The sequence below is a fragment of the Botryllus schlosseri genome, chromosome 7, assembly GCF_051294905.1.
Source record: "Botryllus schlosseri isolate E-star chromosome 7, Bs_hap1, whole genome shotgun sequence".
NCBI lineage: Eukaryota > Metazoa > Chordata > Ascidiacea > Stolidobranchia > Styelidae > Botryllus > Botryllus schlosseri.
In genome coordinates, this window is record NC_137242.1 from 20,102,054 (window position 1) to 20,125,131 (window position 23,078).

Sequence of the window (23,078 nt, forward strand, 5' to 3'; positions counted from 1 at the left end):
TGTGGATAAGATGATAACCCTAAAATCCGTACATAGTTTATGGAATTACGCACAGCAAAGTATTACACAGACATGAACTAATCACATAACGCGATAAATGATCTCAACGGAAACATCCCTCCTTATGTTATGCGTATGCATCGGATTACAGCTCAATACAGGTTACGCCTCGGTAAATGACACCATACGTCAATATGAATTAAACTTCATCAATATTTTTGTGTTCGGTCTGAATGTATAATTCGACCTGAGTCATGCAGCCTACCTTATACCTATATACTTCATATCCCGTCGACGTCAACTCTAAAGATATCTAACCGTTCCTGATATCGAAACAGCCAGCCCAGTGTCATAAACATATCAACCATTAGTCGCATAGCCTACTTCCTAACAAAGTTTCGGCGGTTATTTCCTCAATTCGTCCGCATTTACGCCTATATAAAAAGATAACGTACATCACCGTGTGACAAAAGATGCACCATTGCACCTTAAGAAGTCCTACATGCTATGTATAGCAGTGCAGAATATAATATAGGTGTTGAGACAGTGTGTGGTTTTCAGTTCCGCAGCTAAAATACCGATGGGTTGCGAGTTCAAGTCCGACCGATCGCGACCCCATTATTCTAGTCTAGGCTCCTACTCGCCATGTGATGCTCGGATGCGATGGTCAAAGTAGTCAACAAACCTATTCAAGTAGAAGTAGCAACCCTAAAATCAATTCAAGTAAGTAAGTAAAGTAAGAAAGTAGCTGTGAGGAGCAGGTATGAGTTGTCAAGTTCCGGAACCAGTCACATGCGGATGGTGCAGAGAGTTAGGTCCGTGCTGCTACATACCAAGAGGTAAAACGTTTCCACACACAAGAATTGGACCTCATCATGGGATGCAAATGATACTGCTGCTTTGGAGCAGTGGTTCTTAACTTGCGTTTACCCCAGACCCCATGTAAATGTTGTCACGTTGTAACAGACACTGCATTAACGATTTCGCGATTATAGTGTGCTGGTAAATCGTAAATAAGCTATTTACATGCAATTTTACTTCGGGAGGTAAAAGGCAACAGTGCACTTTGAACTTCCACGTGAATGCGCTCCGGACAAAAGAACTTAGATAAATTAGAGGATACTTTTGTAACGATACCGTGTGCATAAAGAGAAATACAACTGTAATTTTTAAAGAGAGGATCTCATATATTTTATCCGACAGTTTCAAGGGTGGTGGACGCTCAACGGTCTAACGCTTAAAAGTCAAGTACCACTTTTTAGACGCACCCTGTGCGGCTAGAATGCTAGATTACGAAAAGACAGTTAGAGGCCAGATTACGATACGATATTTGCAAAGATTTTTTCCGAGTCATATTGATTGTGAAGAAACATGTATAATATGGGAGGCCATGCTGTATGAAAGGAACCACGCAACCCGTTACCCAAAATTATGTTGGCTGATACCTCCGTGAAATCATACTTGTCACTCCATATCTATTTCGCGCGAAGCACGATGAAGATTCTGGACTTTCCTTAAACGCTGTGATAGTTAAATTGTTATTGGTATTCAGAGAAAACAGTATCTAAATTTCATCGTCTCAGTCTCTCTCTCACTCAATAATTCAACTTTACAAACTGTACATAGCGAAAAGTAAGGGAGTAGAGCACAACATCTGCCGAAGTAGGAGGGGAAGTAGCGAAAAATTAGATGAGGAAAATTACTTGAATACTTCGAAAAAGTAGAAGTATTTCGTTACCGACCATCTCTGGCAGCACTGCTCTTGAATATATCTCACTGCTACTTTAGACATAGATCCACTTGCACATAGTTCCGATCGATTTGTAGATCTGAAATGCACACCGGCACGTATAATGTTCAAGAGAAGGAAAAAGGAAGTCCTCCTGAAGTATCTGTTCAAGGTAACTTTGCTATTCTCAATGTTACTATAGGACGTGGGTGGCCAACCTTTTTGCTATATACGGCCGCATTCCGATTACTTATGTATCTTACGGCGGCATTCCAGGGCTTTTTGGGGTACAAAACTTTAATATGCATTTTATTTTATATTCATATCATAAATATATTAAAACCCGAAGATTTTCCAGCTGACACTCTTCAAGGGCAATCGTCAGCAAATAGAGAATTTCAAAGTCTTGCATATACCTACATTGCATACATCCAATTGTGATGTCACAAAACGAAAACAACATTGAGTACAGCACAGGCAAACCGCGATCGCAGCTAGTGGTCAATTTTTAGCTGAAGCAAACGCTCCTTCTGCGGGCTTAAGTGCAGTTGATTCATGGATTTTGATGAATGTCGATTCCAGTGGGACAAGTGATAAATAGCGCGATTTTTTTTTACCTAAAAAAAGCAAGATTTTGACCTAAAAATCTAAATTTTGACATTTTTTGACCTTAAAAAACTAAATTTCGACCAAATTTTCACCTAACGTATGCAAATTAGGTGTTTTCCCAAAAAATGTTAGAATTGTACTACTTATCCTCATTTCTGGTTTGCACTGTCTGTCCTTATACGAAGTAGTTTTCCCTGAAAAAACTTTTTTGGCTCAAAAACTGACAAATTTTTTACATGACAAAATATTATTTTAACAAAATCTAGCTCTATGATGAATTCCAGTATATGACGTACTATGGCGAAAATAATTAAAATTTGTTGTAGTACAACGAAATATACTTTTCCACATTCTCGGCAGGGATATCTAGATATCTCGTTCTAGATATCCCTGATTCTCGGGTAAAAGGTGTCTGTCTTTACTAAGTAGCTTGCCAAGGATGGAGATGTTGCGAGATAGCGTAGTGGTATAATCCACATCTACAATAACAATGGGTTGTGGGCTCTGGTCCGACCGAGGTCGACTCCGGAATTCCTACCCAAGTGTTGAAGGTTTATCTAGGTTCCTCGCCATCTCTTCCGCGTACGCGGTGTCTTACAAAAAGCATAGAAGTGGGCCGTGCTACAAGTCGGCAGATAGCCTACTCGGTGGATACGGAATATCGGCCTGGTGTAAATGACCATTGTAGTCGACAAACACCATGAATATACAAACAACAACAAGAAGAAAGGAGAAAGAACGTTCAACTGTAGCAGCTGTTGGCTGATGATGTTGCTTCATTCTGACAATGGTGTACATCTCAATTTTTGTAAGAACCATGCAATGCCCACGCAGTCTTGCTTCACTTAGGATATTGCGGTACGTTGATCATGACACCATGTCAACCTATTTGTTTCATGTGACTGTTTATGATTCACAATGAGCAGACAATGCGCAGTCTGCCATGGTAGGCCTATAACGTAGGCTGCAAGCTGTAAAATGTCGAACGATAAGTTCACCGATTGCGCAAAATCTACGATACAAATAAAATGCAGGTTGCAAAAATTTTTGTCTTTGTATACAATTTTGACATTTTTTGACCTGACGCTAAAATTTTGACCTTACTTTGACTTTTTTGACACGTCAAAAAAATCGCCATAGTGATAAAGTGTGCGGCCTCTGCCCAAAATCGAGAATCTCCCGTCTCCATAGTGTTTAGCGCAAGTAGCATGCTCACCTAAATGCTTGCCATTGGCAGAATTCATTGTCAAGGCCTGATTGTGTTCCAACACCCTTAGGTCAGTTTCAATTTCAGCGGCATGTTCCCGAGAATATAATGTACGTGATCTAATAACGCGCGGTACATGTTGTTTGATGCGTTCCTGAAAGCGCTAAGTTGTTATTCCTACGTACCGACAATCACAGTGGCACTTAAATTCGTAAACTATATTGCTTTGTTGAGAAGCGGGAGGAACATATTTATGCGTTGCAGGAAGTAGTTGCTTGGTGGTGAATGGGAGATGGGACCCAACCACGGTAAATGTATGTATAAATTCTCGTCAGAGCGTTCGTTCGATTTTTGGGAATTGGTGGCATTGAAATTGTTCAGTTTTCTGTCCATAGAGCTCTTGATGGTATGTTCGGGGTAACCGTTATCGATTAAAATTTTCCGGATATATTCGAGTTCCGAGAGCGTCCAAGAACGGTAACGAGTTATCGCACTCTTTTTCAAATGTGAATTTCAAAGACGTATGTAGCGCATTAAAGTTAGCCAGAAAATCATCAAATTCTGACTCGTTTTGGCAGATGACGAAGGTGCCGCCCACTTATCGACGATACATGAAAGGTGTTTTGATTAGATCAGCGGCGCATAATTTGTTTTCGGGCCGAGAGGGGATGCCATGGCTACGCCATAGATTTCCCTATACATAGTATCATTAAAACTGAAATCAACAGAGCAAGTGGCCATATTCAAAAGCTCAACCAGAACTTTACGCGAGAAAGGGGGTGGTAGCAAATCACTATCGGTACGTTCGTCAAAAGACTAATGATATCATAAGACCATACGCACATGTAAACATGCACGCGAATGTAAATGAATCAATGACACAATGAGAACAATACGAAAAATGCACTGTTTCCAAAATATCAATCAGTCACTTCGCCAACATGTGCTGAGCCGATCCAATCCAATCATGGAAAGAATCTGTCGAACGGACACTTGGTTTTGTGAGTATTAGTATTCGGTAGTCCGTACATTCGTGGCCTCTGCGATCCGGCTGGTCTGATGTGCGCGTAATTCTCCGATGTTATGGAGCCGCTTTCCTTCAGGCGGAAAGGTCGGCGCTGTATCCGTCTTTCAATCTTCGCATTATCATCAAAATCAGCAGCAGGAGCCAGTGTCTTGAATTTCGATTCATCGCCCAGTACTGATTCCATTTTTAGTATGTAATCATGTTTGTTCAAGATAATAACACCAGAACCTTTGTCGGGTTTGGCGATGTGTATGCTCTGATTCTTTCACAATGCTCTAATTCTGCGAAAACATTCCTTGGTAATTAAAAAGTTTGCCGAATCAATAGGACAGCCGCAGCAGGCATGTGCCAAATCGGTCAGTCTCACTCTAATAACATTACCTACCTGTCGACGGCTGCACAAACTTCCTTCTACGGCAGCAGGTTGGCCACCTCTGATATAGGACTATGTTCGGGCTCTCCGAACCACAGTGGCATAGCCAAAGTGCTTTATTTTTAGATATTGATCAAAAGTCGGATCAGATGCCGAAGGAGTCGTTGACAAAGAAATGTGCGAAAAGAGGGCTTATAGCGATGATTATATTCTGTTTGCTAGCCATTGGAATCATAACACTTTTCGCGCTTCATTTCGAGTATCAAAGAACATGGTTTCGAGGTTAGTGCAACGAATACGCGGAATTTCCGGATATGAATTCTGCAAACACCACACATATATCTGTAAACGCTGTCAATGCTGGATATTAGCTTTGAAGACTTAGAATAATCAGTAATAAAATATTGCGCTACGACAGTGGTCCCCAACCTTTGGTATGCGTACCACTAGTGGTACGCGAAGGTCTTCCAGGAGGTACGCGAGAAGATTCTGTTTCTTTTCGACCGAAGGGAGATTAGTTCAGGTGGGGTGGATTTTGAGTTTTTTGCAGCTGTCGTCGCCGCTGTAAGGTCGTCGTCCGGGTAGGGGTAATCCCACCAATGACGGCCTATGGGGGAACAGATCTAGTCGTAAAGCATTGGGATTCTTGCCTAACCAAATTCCGTTTTACTATATTTGACCTCAACAATTCCAAATGGATCCACCTCAGAAATCATATACTCCTCCTTAAAACGCTCAGTTTCTTCGCTTTTTCGCTGGCTTCGGCAGCTCGACGTGGTGGGCACAATTTTGACCGTCTTCGGCGCGCGTAGCTTGTGTAGGTGGTACGCGAGCACTGCCTAAAACCTCGAAATAGTACATGGGTGGAAAAGGTTGGGAACCACTGCACTACGACGTAAAATATTAGGATTTGGAGCCCCATATATTAGAATAAGTTACCGATATTTCTTTCATGAGCGGGGTTGGGCGATTACTGACCAATAGCAACGATATCATCAATATATTATCACCCTCTTCAAACAACAAGTTTACAACAATACCGCAAACTTGTTACATGAACTTTTTATTGGTTGTAATGTACTGATTGCGCGTGCATGCGCTTGTACAAGCCCGAAACAAACTTCATGTTTGGGCTAAAAAATATTACTCTTGGGCCAAGACTGGTGAAAAAATTCATGTATACGGTCAAGTATTGTATTTTACCTAATTCAACTGTAAATTCTAGAATACACAGATCTAGAGGACAAATACCAGCGACTAGAAGAAAAAAGACGTTCAATGGAAAAACATAATTTCAATGGTAAGCCTAAAGTCTTACGTTGATTTTTAGTTTAATTTTGCGTCAATTTTCGATCAAAATGCTGATCTCATACAGTACTTGAAGGTAACAAATATATGTGCCTCCACTGCTCTTTCGATATGTCGCTTCAAGTCCCATGAGAACCTAGTTTGGAGGTTCGAAATCTTATTGTCTTCGAGAACCCATTTGTGCCCTTCAAGGCCCACCGAGACCCGTCAGGTTTTAGTTCAAATTTAACTTGACAATTCTGTAAATGTAATCTGTCTTGTACAAAAATTACCTCTATGTGCTAAGAGACGCTTAGGAGTACAGAACTTCATGACACATTTGAATAAAATATTCATTTTATTCCCAAAGCTTTTCGGCTGACCCTCGTCAGGGGGAATATCGTCAGCAATAATACGAGAATTCGAATAACTATGTTCAGCAACAATATGTATCGCTAATTATGACGTCACAGAGATAATATACAAAGTTGGGAAAACGAGAGAACTGCAGCGTTGGCATGGAGATAGCGAAGCAAAACAAGTTAATGCGCGATTTTCAAATGATACACAAATTCTTTCTGTTGGCATAGACTAGGTTTGCTCATAGTAATGATGGTGGACTCAAGAACAGACAAATGAAATAAATTGCGACCCTTAGCCAATATAGAGAACATGTCCTCGTGATAGTTAGCAGCACACGTTTGATTTTCTAGTAAATGTTTGCCTATAGAAGATTTTTGACCCATGGCCTGGTTACGTTCAAGAACAAGCGGATTGTTAAGCTGAGAATTTGAGATATAAGATTTGACAGACGGTGGAATGTGTTCTTTGATACGGTCCTGCAACCGTTTGGAAGTTCTCCCTACGTACCGACAATCACAGTGGCACTTGAATTCATAAATTACGTTGCTTTGTTTTATAGCCGGGAGAACGTCCTTTCTGGTTGTGCTAGTGCTACACTGCAGAAATTGCGATTTCATTTAAAATGACATCATACCATGCGGAATTTGTGACGACTTTAATTACTTCAAATCAAGTCGGAAGCTAGCAACAGGGTTGTAATCAAGTCACAAGGCTCCGAGTCACAAGTCAATCTCACTTTTATAGTTTTGACTCGAGTCAAGTCGAGTCATTTCAATTCACCACCGAGTCAAGTCCGAGTGCAAGTCAGCGAGCAGAGTGCCGAGTCCGAGTCATGGAGTTATGACCCGAGTCCGAGTCCAAGTCATTGTGTTGACTGCTCAGTTTCCAGTTAAAGTCTTTGTAAACCAACTTTTTATAACTCTGTTTGGTGATATCGTATGGTTCGCATTTATAACATACCAATTTTCCTCACTTTTAGCAGTTTATGGTCGCATTTTCAAGTACCAGTACCAACAGACGAAATCCCAATAGTGTGTTGGCTTCGGAATTACAATGAAATGTCGGTCTTGGCCGTCTGAGTCTCGAGTCAATGACTTGGTTCGAGTCATGCGCAATGACTCGAGTCCAAGTCGAGTCAATACACAGATCGACTCGAGTTGAGTCGAGTCATTTCCGTATTTTGAATAAATGACTCGAGTCAAGTCGAGTCATCAGAAAATCGTGACTCGAGTCGAGTCATGACTCGAGTCATTACAACCCTGGCTAGCAAAAATATTTTACAATGAAAATATCACGGCCAGCGTATTTATACGTCTATCCTACAACACATCTTCAAGTTCTTCTGAAATAACGCTTATATCTATATCAGATTAAAATGAATTTTGTGCGTGTCCTCGGACAACGGATATATTGGTAAAATACTTCAGGACCTCTTTTTCAAGCCATTGTCAGCTTCAAATCAAGAAAGTTAGGAAATTATTGCGAAGTTTCCCTGACTACATAAAGTAGAAAATAGTTTAGGAATTGGGAAATTTTCTTAACTACTAGGCCAGAGGTCTCAAACACGCGGGCCGGGAGATCGTTTTTTGCGGCCCGCGTCGTCATTTTGGATTTTGAAGTATTGAACAATATTTAACTGCCACATATATTTTTTAAGATTTGAGAACTTAAAATTTAAAACTACTCCAAAAACAGGCAAATACACATCAATTTCACCATCACATCACTTACAAAAGTTACCATGCGGGACAAGATAAGCTATATTACCTCACATTACCTGTTCATGATGGTAAAACATGACCCGTTGATGATTAGTGACTGAAAATTGTGGTTTGGACTTGGGCGCAGCCTTTTGTAGAATTACTGCGAACTCGGACTCGACTTTGGTCGGGTCAAACTTTACAATCAGAGAATGACTTGTGACTCAGAACGCCGTGACTGGGTACAACCACGGACGCAACAAATTATGAGACTGTTGTGGGGAGCGCTGCGTAGAGTAGCGTATTTGGCTATTTAAGTTACACCCTGCGTCATCATGGGTCTATTTATCCATGTTATTATTGCCAATTAAAGGTGGCGAGTGAGGTAGTGATACGCTACACCGCTGGAACAATAATTGGTTCCTCGGCGATTGGTGCGTGGCACAATAATCACTATAATCAAGTTGTTATTGATCAGTTCCGATATCGAAGGTGCCTATAACTAATTATTTTCACAAACTATATATGCCAAGTAGAACAAAAATTGTATTCAAATATTTAAAAATGTGATTTTTCGTGCCAGGCGTGAATTCATAGTAGTGAATCACATTTTCGCGATGTTTGTGGAATGCCAGCAGTCTGCAACGTCCCGTCAAACAAGGCCTACTTGGAAATACATTGAACACCCCTGTTATTGGTGCCGCGACCCGCAAAGCTATCAAATACAGGAAATTGGCCCGCGAGCATATTTGAGTTTTAGACCTCTGTACTAGGCGACACACCCAGCATGCATTAAGGTGTCCGAGTATAATTTCGAATATGGAACCTATTTTTAATGTCAATATACTGACTATAGTCCATTTGCATCACAAATCATGCTATAATTTATGTTGCAAATTTAGAGGTATCGCGAATTCCCTGAAATTGCTGCAGAATCCCCGCTTGACGATAACGATGGGGCTTCGGGTTTACCGCAAACGGGGTTCTCCAATATAGCCTACTCCAATATCTATATAGTAGGGTTTTAAAACATCATAGTCCACGAATCAGCTCACGAATTATTCCGTTATTAGTTATAATTATTGGGGCAATGTATGTTTTAGTTTTAGTGGTCTACAGCAGTAGGCAAACTTACATTGTTTTTTTATTCACGATTTCTGATCACGCTTCGCTTTACGTCGCTGAATCTCAGGAAAGGCTATGCTACACATGGCTGTAATACCTATCACGACTCAAATCTTCACCGCATCATGCAATGTAATATAAATTGTGGCCCATGAAAATTAATGTAGTCATAATGCCCAAGTCGAAAATCTGGAAGGGACAGTCGCGCTTTCTCATTCCCCTGGCTCGCCACTAGACGTTACCAGGATAAAGATTTTATCACGGATTGAATCAAGGATGTTGAATTCACGGATCTATAATGACAAATTAAACATTTGGAGCGTATAAAGGAACTTCTTGCTTCCCTAATAACATATCGCAAATAATATATCACTGTTGACTTGCGAATTTTTTCTCGTTTTGAACAAGAAACACTGCGACTGCGAAGTGATATGGAGCGAATCGAAGGAAGAGCGAATATCAGTGAGTAGCCTGTGGATTTAATTGTAACAACCACCAGTGCGATTAGCACGATCAGTGGTATAACCCCTTGACTATCGCTGACAATCTTCTTTATGGTTTAAACAATGTTTATTGAATTCAAAACACACACATGACCGGAATATAATAAGAACGCGATCCCCTCCACAATGTTGACAATATCGCGTTAACACTACATACTTCGTTGTCATGAGCGGCAGTAGTATGTCTTTTCTGCCACGAACCATTTGTTTCCAAAGCGTATCATATAGAATCTGGGAATGGAAACCGGCGCGATGGACTTGCGTACACACTAAGGTCCGACCGCCAAGTGGCACGTGTAGTTTAGCAGGCGTGATAATTATGTAAAAATGCGTGCGACAAAATTTAACTATTACATGGCATCACGGATCTATCACGACGTGGCTAATGCATGCAACGTCACAATCAACAATTACATGTGGGATTGGCAAGAGCATCTTTCGTATCCACTCTGTGTCTGCACCACGCGTTTACTGTCTATTTTTCTAACTTGCCTAACTAATACTTGCTTTTTTACGATTTGTCATTTCTGTCTGACACACCGACTGTGTAACGCGCATATATATAATCTTGCGTTTCGAGGCATACAAACATAAAACCGAAATATTAATTTCGTAGTCTGGATTTACAGGCGGTTGACTCACGTTGACTCACGGTTGACTCCACGGTTGACTCCACGTCATATATCCTGATTTAGGCTACATGATTTCCACTAGCTGACGTAATGTAATGTCACGTCAAGTCTTACATACCTTAATAGAAGAGCCTTCATGCAAGGGTCATTTTCGGCTATGTTTTCCGCAGCCGCTGACAATCCCTCAATCTTATTGTTACAGAATAATCTTTTGTTTGTTGTACTAATTGAATCAGTAAATTCCCAAAAACTAACTTCGTGGGTAAATTGTATAAAAAAATCTCCTTTAGTGTTTCAGGTGGTGGGCCAAGAGTGATGTGAAAGTTCGTGTATATCGCTCAAGTATTGTATCGAAATTAATTCAACTATCAATTCCAGAATACACACATCTCGAAGAGAAACATCAACGGCTCGAGAATACAATAATCTCAATGGAAGAAAAGAATGTTAACGGTATGTCTGGTTTTACGTTGTACTACGCAATTTTATTCAGATTTGCTCTAGCAAATGAAACGTATGAGCCCCCAACTCTCAACAACTTTAATTTATATAGTAGGCTGTAGAATTTCAACTTGTGAGATATCATCATCTATGGGTCAGACCAGAGTTGTCCAACTTTGCTAACGGGCCGTACTAAACGCTAAAGAGCGCTTCGAGGACAGATGATCAACAATTCAAATATGCAATTGAATAGTATATTCATATTGAAATGAACCCGAATACGTTCGGCTGACACTCGCCAGGGGTAATCGTCAACAACTAGTAGAGAATAGGAAAGAACATTGTATATCAAAAATCGTATCTCAAAATATGACGTCACCAGCATGAAATTTAGAATAAGAGAGCGTTCAATGTATACCATTTCTAGATGGTGCACTCATTTCGTTGACGCAGCCTTGGCTGGTGTATTTTGATAAAAGTCGACTCTCCAAGGCACACAAATGAAATATGTTGAGGGAACAAGGAGCCTTTCGCCTCCTGGTCCCTCTAGTGAGTATCAGGGGCCGGAAACGCGTCGATGCGACCTGATGAAAGGCCGATATCGATAAAATATGAAATCTCTTCATTTAGAAACACTGCAATTGCGAAGTAAACTGGATCTGGCTCACGCTGGTAAGCAGATGCCTTTGGTTACTCCAGTGCCTCATTGACCCAAAGCAGTCTGAATATAGTTAGTCTTAATCTATTAAAACCGTAAGAAATTTTATTGTAATTGTATTTCATGTAATGCTCGATAAGCGCAGAATTCACGAGATGTGGACATTTTATTTTAAGACACCCATTGTCAATCTACCAAATTTTTCGTTTATTGACAGAAAACAAGATTATGGATATTATAAATGTAAATGGAATATACCAACATCTCGCTGATATATGTATTATAGCTGTCCTGCTTATTTCCTTCTATTTTCATCAAGAAACACAGCGACTGCGGAGTGATAACGATCGAATCGAAAGAAGAGCGAATATCGGTGAGTTTCAGAAATGGTGATACTTCATTTGCACCAGAGGTGTGTTGTATGATGACGGACTGCTATGCGATTTAAACTCGGGCGTGCAGATTGCGTAACGAATACTCACGAAGTCCAAACAAACATATAAGAAAATATCAGATTTACAATACATATTCCGTTGTCATCCGCATATGTTCAAGTAGGCTACCAATTGCACATATATATTCCTCCCACCAATCGTTGGTTTCCAAGTCGTATGAATGGCTCATTACGTGTTCCATACGGGAAAAAAATCGTGAGCGAAAAGTGATGCCATAAATCATACCTTCAAGTATTAGAAGTTTTCGTGACCTTTTTATGAAGACCTACTGATATACAAACTGTTTTCCCGGCTTTCATTTACTAGAAGAATGTAGACGTTAGAATGCAAGTAAATTAGGAAAAACATGCTACTCTCGAAACGCCCTACACCAGTATGATCAACTAACTGAAGAACAAACGGACGAAATAATTGCGAATGGAAATGAGGCATTGCTAGACACCTAGCGGATACATAAAACACCACAGAGGTCAATTCTTTTCATTTGGTCACAAGCCCAAGCAACGATCAATTAATGTACTTATTTACGGGAATTGTAATATGTAATATATGCTATATGATATTATGTTGTTGTGACGTAAAATCCTTTATCTGCGAGAAGGCATGTTTTCTTTTGATTTTTAACAATAATAACAAAACCGTGGTTCGTCACTTTTCTCCAGGCGCACGTTTTCAGATATTTCGATGACCGCCATATTATGAACCACGAAAAAAAAATGCTCTAAACTTTATTGATGCGGGCAACATACAGAAAAATACAAAAAACTACACCGAGGCCCGAGTTACCATATTTTAAGATCTGAAAAAACAGGACCCTTCTTTCAAGTTGCAATATGAGGTATAAATGGGGGAAATTCATACAGATAATACCGATCTCCCGGTATATTGACAAAACAGAGGTCAACTTTCAGCATGGGTACCTTAAATCCTGGATTCCAGGGACAGTTTCCGTGGACCTTTTTTCAGTCAATTACGTGAAGTCACGGATCCATCAAAACATAACCAATAGCAATCTTGTGCGGGATGGCCGAAAGCCTCTTTCACGCGCACTTACAAACTTAAAATTACATGAAAAATAATATTGTTGGCTGTCCTACGCAACATGACACGCTCACTGTCGAATGTACCCACATGTGAAACCAGTTGGAACGGTTTACATACAAGTAGAGGGCGATGGTGAACTATCTCATCCAGGGCCGTAACAGCACTTCGTCAGGCCCCCCCCAGACCCTCCTCGGCTTATACGTTGTTTACCGCTACTTATCATCAATATTGGGTGTCCGTTTAATGAGTATGCTTTTCTCGACTAACCGCGCAAAGCGCGAATTTTTTTATAATTATGATTGAATCGGGCAATATGATCGAGAATTGCATATATATTGCTATCAATTTTTATCCTTTCTCTGCTCACGTAATCCGATTTACGGGTAGAGCTGAGTCAGGTGTGTTTGAAAAGTTAAGACCACTCAATATTAATTAAATATCTTCGGGCGTATACCTGTTGGTAGGAACCAAACAGCACTTCGTCAGGCCCCGCAAAAAACTAGGGTCTTGGGCTCCCATAGGGTGATAAACCGACCCTCCCCCATCACGTTGTTCGCTTTTACCACGAAATTAGTTGTCCTAGTTAGTGAGCACGCGCCAAGCGCGAAAATTTTCAATAATCCATAATAAAATCGGTCAATAAGATCGGGAATTGCATATATATTGCTATCAATTTCTTGTCCTCTCTGCTCGCGTTATCAGATTTACCGGTAGAGCTGAGTGAGGTGTCTTGGAAACTGTAGGGCCCGAAAATAATAGGCTAATTAAACATCTTCAGGCGGACGGACCCGTTGGTATGACTTCGTTATATAATGTTATTTCGTGACCTCCGCTATATCAAAAACATATAATCGCATAAATGTACTAAACTAAAAGACGCACACGATTTCAAATTGGTATTTATTCACTGGCATATAATATTTCCCTGCGGGATGGTATTTGTCTTGTGAGGTTCAGATTGCTAAGACAGGAACATTCGGCGTCAGTCATTTAGGCACCTATGGACAATTAATCCTATACGTATCAGCATAAGCGCAGTTCTTTTCGGCTTCTTTCGAGCTCGGCCCCCCTCCTATTGGGGGGTTTGGGGTGCGGCAGTTACGGTCCTGATCTCATCCGTAACAATCTGACAATGAAATTGCCTAACAAACATGAAAGTTTACGACGTATTGATTCTCCACAGTTCCGCTTTTATGACATTCCTCGGCCAACCTATATTCTGCACTAGCGCAATATCGTGACTGCATTAGGCAAGCGAATAAATAAATCGTTATCGACCCTGACAATGCGTATTGTGACGTTTAACATGCCGAAATAGCTTCATATTTCGCATATCGCTAGTAGTAAAATCTGAACAAGGACCTAGAAGTAGTGGTGCCACTCCTAGTGTTTTTACACTAGATTTAGTGTATTTTGACTTGACCTAGTATTCTAGTGTAATTTTTATCAAAATTCGGTAAATCTAGTGTTTTTTTCATGAAAAAATACATTTAAATGAAGATGTTATTTTGATGTGCTTTACATAATATATATTGCAAGGAATACTTATTATTATCCGTCCACACTTGCTCATTTAGCGCAATAACGAACCCAATGCGTAAGTTACCTTGCTGCCGCACATTTCTATCACAGACAGCGTGAAAATCTGAGCCTGACACCGTTTTTTAAGTCCCAAAAGCAAACCGATGACAGAATCGAATATGATAACTTGCCCAAATGCCAAAATTGCCTGGGTCAATTCGTGAATGATTCCATAGTATGTGTAGCACTGGGATATACACTAAGTTAAGTGAACAATATTTGAATTGAAGAATGGTGTGTCGTCATCAGTGTTGGGATGACTCGAGTCAGACTCAAGTCATCTTTTACGTATGACTTGACTTGACTCGAGTCACTTTGCAAAAATTACTTGACTTGAATTGACTCGACGTTTCAGAAATGTGGATTGACTCGTGATTCGAAGCAAAATTTACCTGTCAATTTCAAGTCATCAAGTCACGGTGCCGAAAAATGACTGATCTTGCATATATTCGGATTGTGCGCGAAACGCTGGTGTAACCTGTGAGCTTGAGCAATCACTCAATTATTATGCGTTTTATTAAGCCTCCAGTGTTGTATCACAAATAAATTGACCGCTAACGAAGTGATCGGAGCTTATAGCTTACGTTGTCGTAAAATAGTAGTAAAGTAATGTGATGGAAATTATCTATCTCCGTTCTATAGACTGCTCATCGCGGTCGGCACTCACTTTAACCAAGCCGCTTGTAAGATATTAATCCAACTTCAATATAGTTTATAAGGTTGTATTATTGGCCAACCAACGGCGTAGGCTTAAATTGTATCTCACGGATGTGCAGGTGGGCTCATATATCAATTATTTTTTGAGGTTTCGTAATCCATTCTCTATTTTGACTGACTACTATAGACTGAGGCTATACAGTTACTTATACATAGTTTAGCAGTTCTACTTATGCGTCAGCGATATGACGCCTTTTTGCATGGTTATTTAAATCTATAATCTTAACTCGATTCAAAATAAATGGCGACTTTCAAACAGTTATCAAAATGCAACGACGTAATTATGCCGCGTGCTTCTAAAAGCCAATTTGACTTGAATTGTGACTTGACTCGTGACTTGACTTGACTCGAGTCACCTTCAAATATCGAGTGACTTGACTTGACTCGAGTTACTTTCAAGAATCGATTGACTTGACTTGACTCGAGTCGAAATGTGCAATGACTCGAAATGACTCGTGACTCGAAGGTAGTGACTTGATCCCAACACTGGGCGCCATTACGCTAAAGTCTAGTTTTGAAAGGACATATTGGACATTCTTGCTTGCCTGTAGTGATTTGGCATCGAAGTTTTTCATTTATTGAAATCTTCCAGTGTCCCTGTGGAAAAGATGGAGAGCTACTCATTGATATGTGAGTGTATGGCGCTCCACCAATTATTTTATCCCTCAATCACATTGGATCGAATGTAATGGATATTATTTATATTCGCGAGAATCTGTTGCAGTTTAGAGCAGAGCAATTTTGCGGAAAACGTGATGAATTTGTCATTTGGTAAGTCTTTTCGCAACTTCAGTGGTGTTAATGAATGCACCCCCCTCTTACATTATGATTTATGCATTAGATGTGCCCTAAATTTGAAAGCTAGTGTATTTTTTGTCGATCTAGTGTTTTATAGTAGGCAAATCCAGTTTTTTTCTCGAACCTTGAGTGGCAACACTGGCTAGAAGGCATATGAAGAAAGCGCTTGTATATAGCCTATAACCATGATGTATGAGCATAATTCCGGGAAAAGATGTCACTATAACAGTGATACAACAGAATACACCCAGCATCTTCAGAGTGCCGCATATCTCTCCTGGGTATTCTCATTCCGTTAAAGTTGAAATCACTATCGGTGGTCCAATATGATCCTGCAATGGAGAACCCAGATGCACACATTCTATGTGTTCATTAAATATGGCATCATAATTTCTAAGATCTAAAAGTGTCCAGAAAAGGGGTTCACAACCCTTTTATGGCTCTGGCCCATTTTCCGGTTTAAAAATGATCTGTGGCACTACTCTAGAGTCATAGTTCTGTTTAATGCGTGGTAATCGCTGGTGCTGATATGCCTATGTCTCCAAAATATGCACATTTTCTCCTACTAATCATATTTAAATCTAAACCTCTTGGAGCATCAAATCGTGCTAAGCGCGACGACAATTTTTCAGTTGAATACCTCGCCTCCAACAAACAACCAACGAAATAATTTTTGGCTTGCATGTTAAAGCTAAGAACTGGGTGCGATATTCCCGCTTTATTACCAAACTAAATTCAATGTAAGCATATTCAGCGTAGGTCGATACCACACTTTCAATTGATGCCTCAAAATATAAAAATCGCCAAGGCATTACCAAAACCCACATTGTGAAAAGCTCTGGCTAAAATAGTTAGATTTGACAAGGTGAAATCCAATGAGAATTGACCCCTTGTCTGAAATCCCACACAAGGCATACGTCAACAATAAACCTAAATAAAGTTTCTGATATTTGTATAACACTTTGTAAAATATGTTTTCTGGAAATAAGTGCCGTATTATGTTAGCTTGTGCCAGAAAAAAACATAATAAATCTTAGTTCTACCACCATAACTTAGGTATCGTGTTACCGGGACTACTTTAAATTTATATTATAGGGTGATGTCATGTCTAATCAAACAAAAATAGATTTGGCTTCCATTAAGTGTCAGATTTGGCTGAAAATTGTCGCATAACATTGTAAAGTCTATCTGATCAAATACAAATTTTTTCATAATAAATTACACAAGTCTTTTCAAGTTATCGCAAGATGAAAACAAGCTTTTCTGCTCACTCAGCCGTGAATTGAGGGGTATTTTCAAAAAATATTTGAAATGGTGTTTGATGAGCTATTTTGACATTGTAAAGCTCTTTGTTGTTGTAGCAATTGATCTATTCGATCACCCAAGTGACAATTTTTAATTTGTGGTGTACGGCTCCAGTACGCAGCATGAATTAAAGGTCATTACCTTTCACTCCAATTACTCAAGCATAACAATATATCAGCAGTCTCCCGCTCATATCTGCGTAAAAGTTTGGTGAAGGATGTCATATTGTGTTGTATCGTATTAATGGGCACAATACCGTGGAGCTTATCGCCTTCTTCAACCTTGCGCTCTACGACACAAATTCAATATTATTCATGGATCTGTCTTTGATTTCTTGCATTGTATTGTCGGGAACGTCTTTAAACTTTTCTCGCAGTCATTGATCAGTAGGGCTGTTCAAATATATATTTTTTCCGGACTCCAGCCATTCACTGATTAAATTGTCAGGTAACTCTAAAAAACGCTGCACACCAAATTTCGTTCAATTGTAACAAGTATAGGACTCCGCAGATCCAAATAAAATTTTAATTTATTAGGGAAAATTAAAAATAAAAAAATTTCAAATTTTTTTGTCAACCACATGACATTGTTGAGCTGTCTTCAAAGACGATACAAAACAAATTTGACTCAATCCCAACTAGTAGAAGCGGGGTTATTTTAGTTTTTCGTTGATAATTATCGGATTATCACAAATCAAGGATAATCCGAGAATTATCAACGAAAAACTCAAATAACTCCGAAAATTACAGAAAGAATATAAGACAGTCACAGACAGTCGCAGTTTGTTTCTAAGAAGACTGTACTTTGATATCTGAATATAAATGCTAAAATAACCGATATTAGTTATGTTTAATCCACTCAACGCTGCAGTCAATTATATTGCTAACACATCTTGCTAAGTTGATACGTTTATACTATATGTCCCTAGCTCTGTATTGGTTGTTAAAATTGTCTTGCTGTTTTCCTAACTTCGCTAGCAGGTGCTAATCAGCCGAGCACTGCATGATTTTTTTCATATTGCCGACTCAAATTATATTCTACGGATAACTGCTCGGTGCTCATCAAAAACCGGCTCATGCACGGTCGACTTCAGTAAACGGATAGTTAGTGTTCCAAATATTTTTGAAATATTGGTCTTTAGCCGCATCTTCCATTACTTGACATAACATCGTTGTGAGTGAGGATGACCGTCAATTACGTGCGCTGATCGCATTATTTTACGAATTAGGATTTGGAAACGAATGGCGTAACAGTTTGAAGCACAGCATTAGCAAAAAAACAAGATTTGAAGTTGAATATGGAAACAGTGACTTATTGTAATTATAATTGTTACGGATTACGGCATGCTTTGCCAGATTGGTTATAGTTCGACCCTGGATTACTCGCGCGAAGTACGGAGGTTAAGTAATCACAGTACATAAATAAACTAGACTTCAAAGTAAACGCATTTCCGGACCAGTTTGTACAGTAGTTTTGTCCACACATCAATATTAATATATCGATTTTATAATTTAAATTCCAACGAGCTATTCGCGGGCCGCTAAGAGTCTTACCGCTGGCCGCATATGAACCGCACAATGTCCAGGGAGGTCTATCTATACCAGGGGTGGGCAAACTACAGCCCGCGGGCCGCATGCGGCCCGCAACACCGTTCTGTGCGGCCCGCGAGAGTCTAAAGAAACTTTTAAAAAATATTGATAAAATGCGTACTAAAAATCGAATCAATGCAGGGACTTGATTAACTTTTCTTATTATATTTCACCATGATAATTCCACGATAGTGGTTATCAAACTGGTGGGCGCGCCCCCCGTGGGGGGCGTGAAAGCATCTGAAGAAGGCGCGAAGCTGAGCTCAACTGAAATGTTTTTGCGCGCTTCGCGCGAATTACTTTCAATTCAAAGTTATTACTCTGTATTTAGTCTCTCATCCACAGTCGTAACCTTCCATGCCATCAAACTACCCGTTGTATTTGCTAGCATCCTGGTTGCGTTTTGTGATATGACGATAAGGGGGCGAAAAATCTTTAACCATCATGAGGGGGGAGTTTGAGAACCACTGATCTAAGGTAAATACCTAATATCACACCGGGATAGCTGCAACGAGATTGACATAATTTGGATCACGAGTGGGATTTCAGACTGGCCACTCCATTTTTATGTATATTTCAGTGTTGTGCTTATAAAAAACGATTCGGGCGTGTCTTAGGTAGATTCATTGTCTGTATGCGTAGAATTGGGGTATTTATATTTTATCTACACATAGTAGAAGCGTGTTTGAAGCTAACATGGTTATGATGCTGTCAGCATTGTTTGTCCTGGAACTGAACCAGAAATTGACAGATCGCTGCTCACAGATTTAAATTTCAATCCTGTTCTAACAATCGGGCCAACCGACTTTCATCTCTATAGTTTCGACAAATTGGTTATTGAGGTCCGTAAGCCTATGAAATATCGCCACTATGTTTCTGACGCGTGTACGATATCATCAAAGCAATGTTTGGCTTGTTTTAAATAAGCACGTATATTATCTCCATGTCCTCACTATATAATCAAATATCAATATTGCGTTTTGGTTTAAAATCCCAATTTTATATAGTGCGGCCCGCGAATGGATTAAGATGTTGAATGCGGCCCGCGAGTTCAAAAGTTTGCCCACCCCTGATCTATACCATAAGTCCAGAGAGTTGTAGTAATTATTGCGATTTGGCCTAGCGTGATCATCTACTAAGATATTGCGGCAGCAATTCTTTTGCTGTGCCACAGGTCGCACAAATAGACATGAATGCTTGCGTGATGGATTCTCTTGAACTGGTTGCATTCCAGATGTAAGTATATATTTTTCAGGTCTATGCGAGGTGCGATATGATGAATATTGTTACTTCGTGAGAGAGGCAGGAAGTGAAACCATGAACATGAATGCCGCTAGATGGTCATGCGAGCGAAAAAATGCAACACTGGGAAACATATATTCTACAGAGCATTTCGACATGTTGACCAATTATTACAGACCTTTCTTTTCATCCCATTCATTGGCAGGATCGGCATGGTTTCAGCTCAAAACCGGAATGATCTTTGACGCGCAGGTATCGTTACATCTTAAACAAATGGTCATTTGAAACGTTTGTTTAAAACATGTTTTAAGCAGTGTTTTAAAAATGCCTTTTAATAAGTACTGCATTGTTTTTTTTTCAAGTGTTATATCATTATGGCATAATTGTGTGAATAATTTAAAATAAAATGTAGTATTAAGCTGAGGACAATTTGGACACCATATAGTATAGTGGTTTGAACTTACGAAATCGTCGTCGGTTCATTCATACGGAATGGGTGCTCCGATGATGATGACCACCGACCGTAAAAATGCTGCATAACGATGTAATCCTGGTTAAAGATATGATTGGTCTGTTAATATCAGGAGTCGGAAGCCTATTCGGAAGTCTCGAACTCGTGTGTGCCACGCGACGTCGTCCCGACCCCAATGGTTGTTGGTTCTAGTCTCGGCTCTGCGAGTGTGAGAGAGAGAGAGAAATAGAGAAGAAAGGAGTAGCGAGGTGGAGAGGGTGAGAGTGAGAGAGAGGGATAGATAGAGAGAGAGAGAGAGAAAGAGTCTTTCGTAATGTGTACCAAAACATGGCCTGAATAGGCAATAAGACCCAAAAATTGTTCAACAACTCTTAGCGAAGATATTGTGTAATCGCACCCTAAAGCTGGTAGAAAAACAGAACTCACCCAGAATTTAAAATATAACATATATCCAAATGATGATCGATAAAGTATAGAATATGTAAAAATGGTGTACGAATGAATGTAGGCACAAACGAACTGTGCAAGTAAGGATTTATAACATTGCTTTGAGTTTAAACCGTCTCTTCCGCGAAGTAGCCCAAAAGAGCTAAACTAGCGATAAGTTTTGCTTTCCTCTGCCACCTTTGGATCGTGAATACACATTCTTTTTGTTAAGAGTGTCAGTACAACGTATGGCTACATGCTCGACACTTGCTGTATGCGTGGAAGTAGGCCTATTTAGTAATAGAATTATTTCGACTTCCGAAATCTAGTCAGACATCAAACATCAAACAATGCGTCACAATGACTATAGTTCAAGGATTGCCACTTTGTTTGTTTTTTAACCAGTTTGTATTTACTCATCAGTAGATTTTGTAATTTCAGGTGGCATATATGCCGATACCATAAAGAATTACGTAAAGATTACGCAGATAATCATTAGATGGATTAGAAGAACGAATTCGACGTTTTTGTTTTATTGTAGTTTCCTCTTTGCAGCCCGCGAGGCCAACGAGATCCATTCCGACCTGCTCATCATTCTGCATCACACTCGACTTAAATAAATGATTTGTTACGATCGATTCAGGCTGATGATGTCTATCTTTCTGATGCCTCAAAAGCGCCATTCATTCGTTGGACACCAGCCGAAGCAAATAAGAAGGCTCGATATTCATTTATAGTCTTGAGAATATACTCTCACGGAGGAGAAGAAAGCGACGGATACTTCACTTACCCAGAAGAAATTTCTAATTTTGGTGCTCTCTGTCAGATCCGCGTTTAAATTATGTTGATCGAAATGGATGAAACGAAGCTGTTGTACCTGTAACTAAAATAGCTGCATTTGATTGATTGATGTGCACGCTGAACACATCGTGAATAAACGATGGATATATTACTCGAAATGATTTTGAAAAGTTTAATAGGGAAGGTCTACGAACCGAAATATATCAGAATTTCAGCTTCTTAGAAGCCCAGTGGCATGTATCACCATTTAAGGGAAATAAATAATGAGAATATAATAAATCTCATAGACACACCTTCAAATGAGGTCAAAATATAAATAATAATAATAGGCTATATCTGCAGGATGTAATTGACGTATTGTCTCTGCTAACGGCTCAGCCAGGCCTGGCCGCGATTCCCCGTCGGTAAAATTCTGAAATATTTTAATGCTTTTATTTATTCATATATCAGTTTATGACATCCGAATTATCAAGCTAATCATGAAACAAATCTAGCAGACCTATAAATATGGACGAAACGAGACAGAATAGCAATGGCCAAAGTGTGGATATAGAGCAGAATACGTTTATTGCTTCACGATATCGAACGATCTTTCTGCATGATGTGCAATAAAGTTTTATCTAACCAGCAATTGTTGTTCCCATTAAGCTTAGCAGACATTTGGAGAAAACCCTCCAACACTGCAGGATAAACTAAAAAGATATTCTGTGAACCTGAAGTCCCAATCAAACATTTATTTACGAAACGAAACTTTTCAAAAATCTGTATGAATGGCTTCTGAATACGTGGACTAACTCCGATACGCCGACTCAATTGATCAAGAGACGGGTATCAGAATTGCACCAAACATTTCTCTGCTTGGAAAATGATAGTAATTCCAATATATAGCTCGGATTGAGGGGGGGGGGCGGTCGGAGTGTCATGTTAGAGTAGGCTTCGCAATTCTGTTCATTATGAGAGTCTAAGCCAGGGCCGAGTCGATAATTAGCAATAT

General features: G+C 39.7%; 1 protein-coding gene and 1 long non-coding RNA gene across 3 annotated transcripts in view; one reads left to right on the plus strand and one right to left on the minus strand.

Moving 5' to 3' along the window:
- LOC145442999 (uncharacterized) overlaps positions 1–23,078 on the minus strand; it is a 445,110-nt gene that overhangs the window by 199,572 nt on the left and 222,460 nt on the right. The window lies entirely within an intron of this gene.
- On the plus strand, positions 984–22,242 carry LOC145442866 (uncharacterized). 2 transcript variants are annotated; one of them, XM_080320898.1, is made up of 9 exons: positions 984–1,901; positions 5,072–5,227; positions 6,171–6,245; positions 9,829–9,882; positions 10,934–11,008; positions 11,627–11,668; positions 11,974–12,027; positions 20,399–20,637; positions 21,927–22,242. In XM_080320898.1, exons 1-9 carry the CDS (start codon positions 1,835–1,837, stop codon positions 22,119–22,121), a joined length of 957 nt encoding a protein of 318 aa, XP_080177024.1. In that variant the 5' UTR covers positions 984–1,834; the 3' UTR covers positions 22,122–22,242. The 2 variants fall into 2 exon arrangements, with proteins under 2 accessions (XP_080177024.1, XP_080177025.1); XM_080320899.1 differs by lacking the exons at positions 10,934–11,008; positions 11,627–11,668; positions 11,974–12,027 and having other exon boundaries at positions 985–1,901.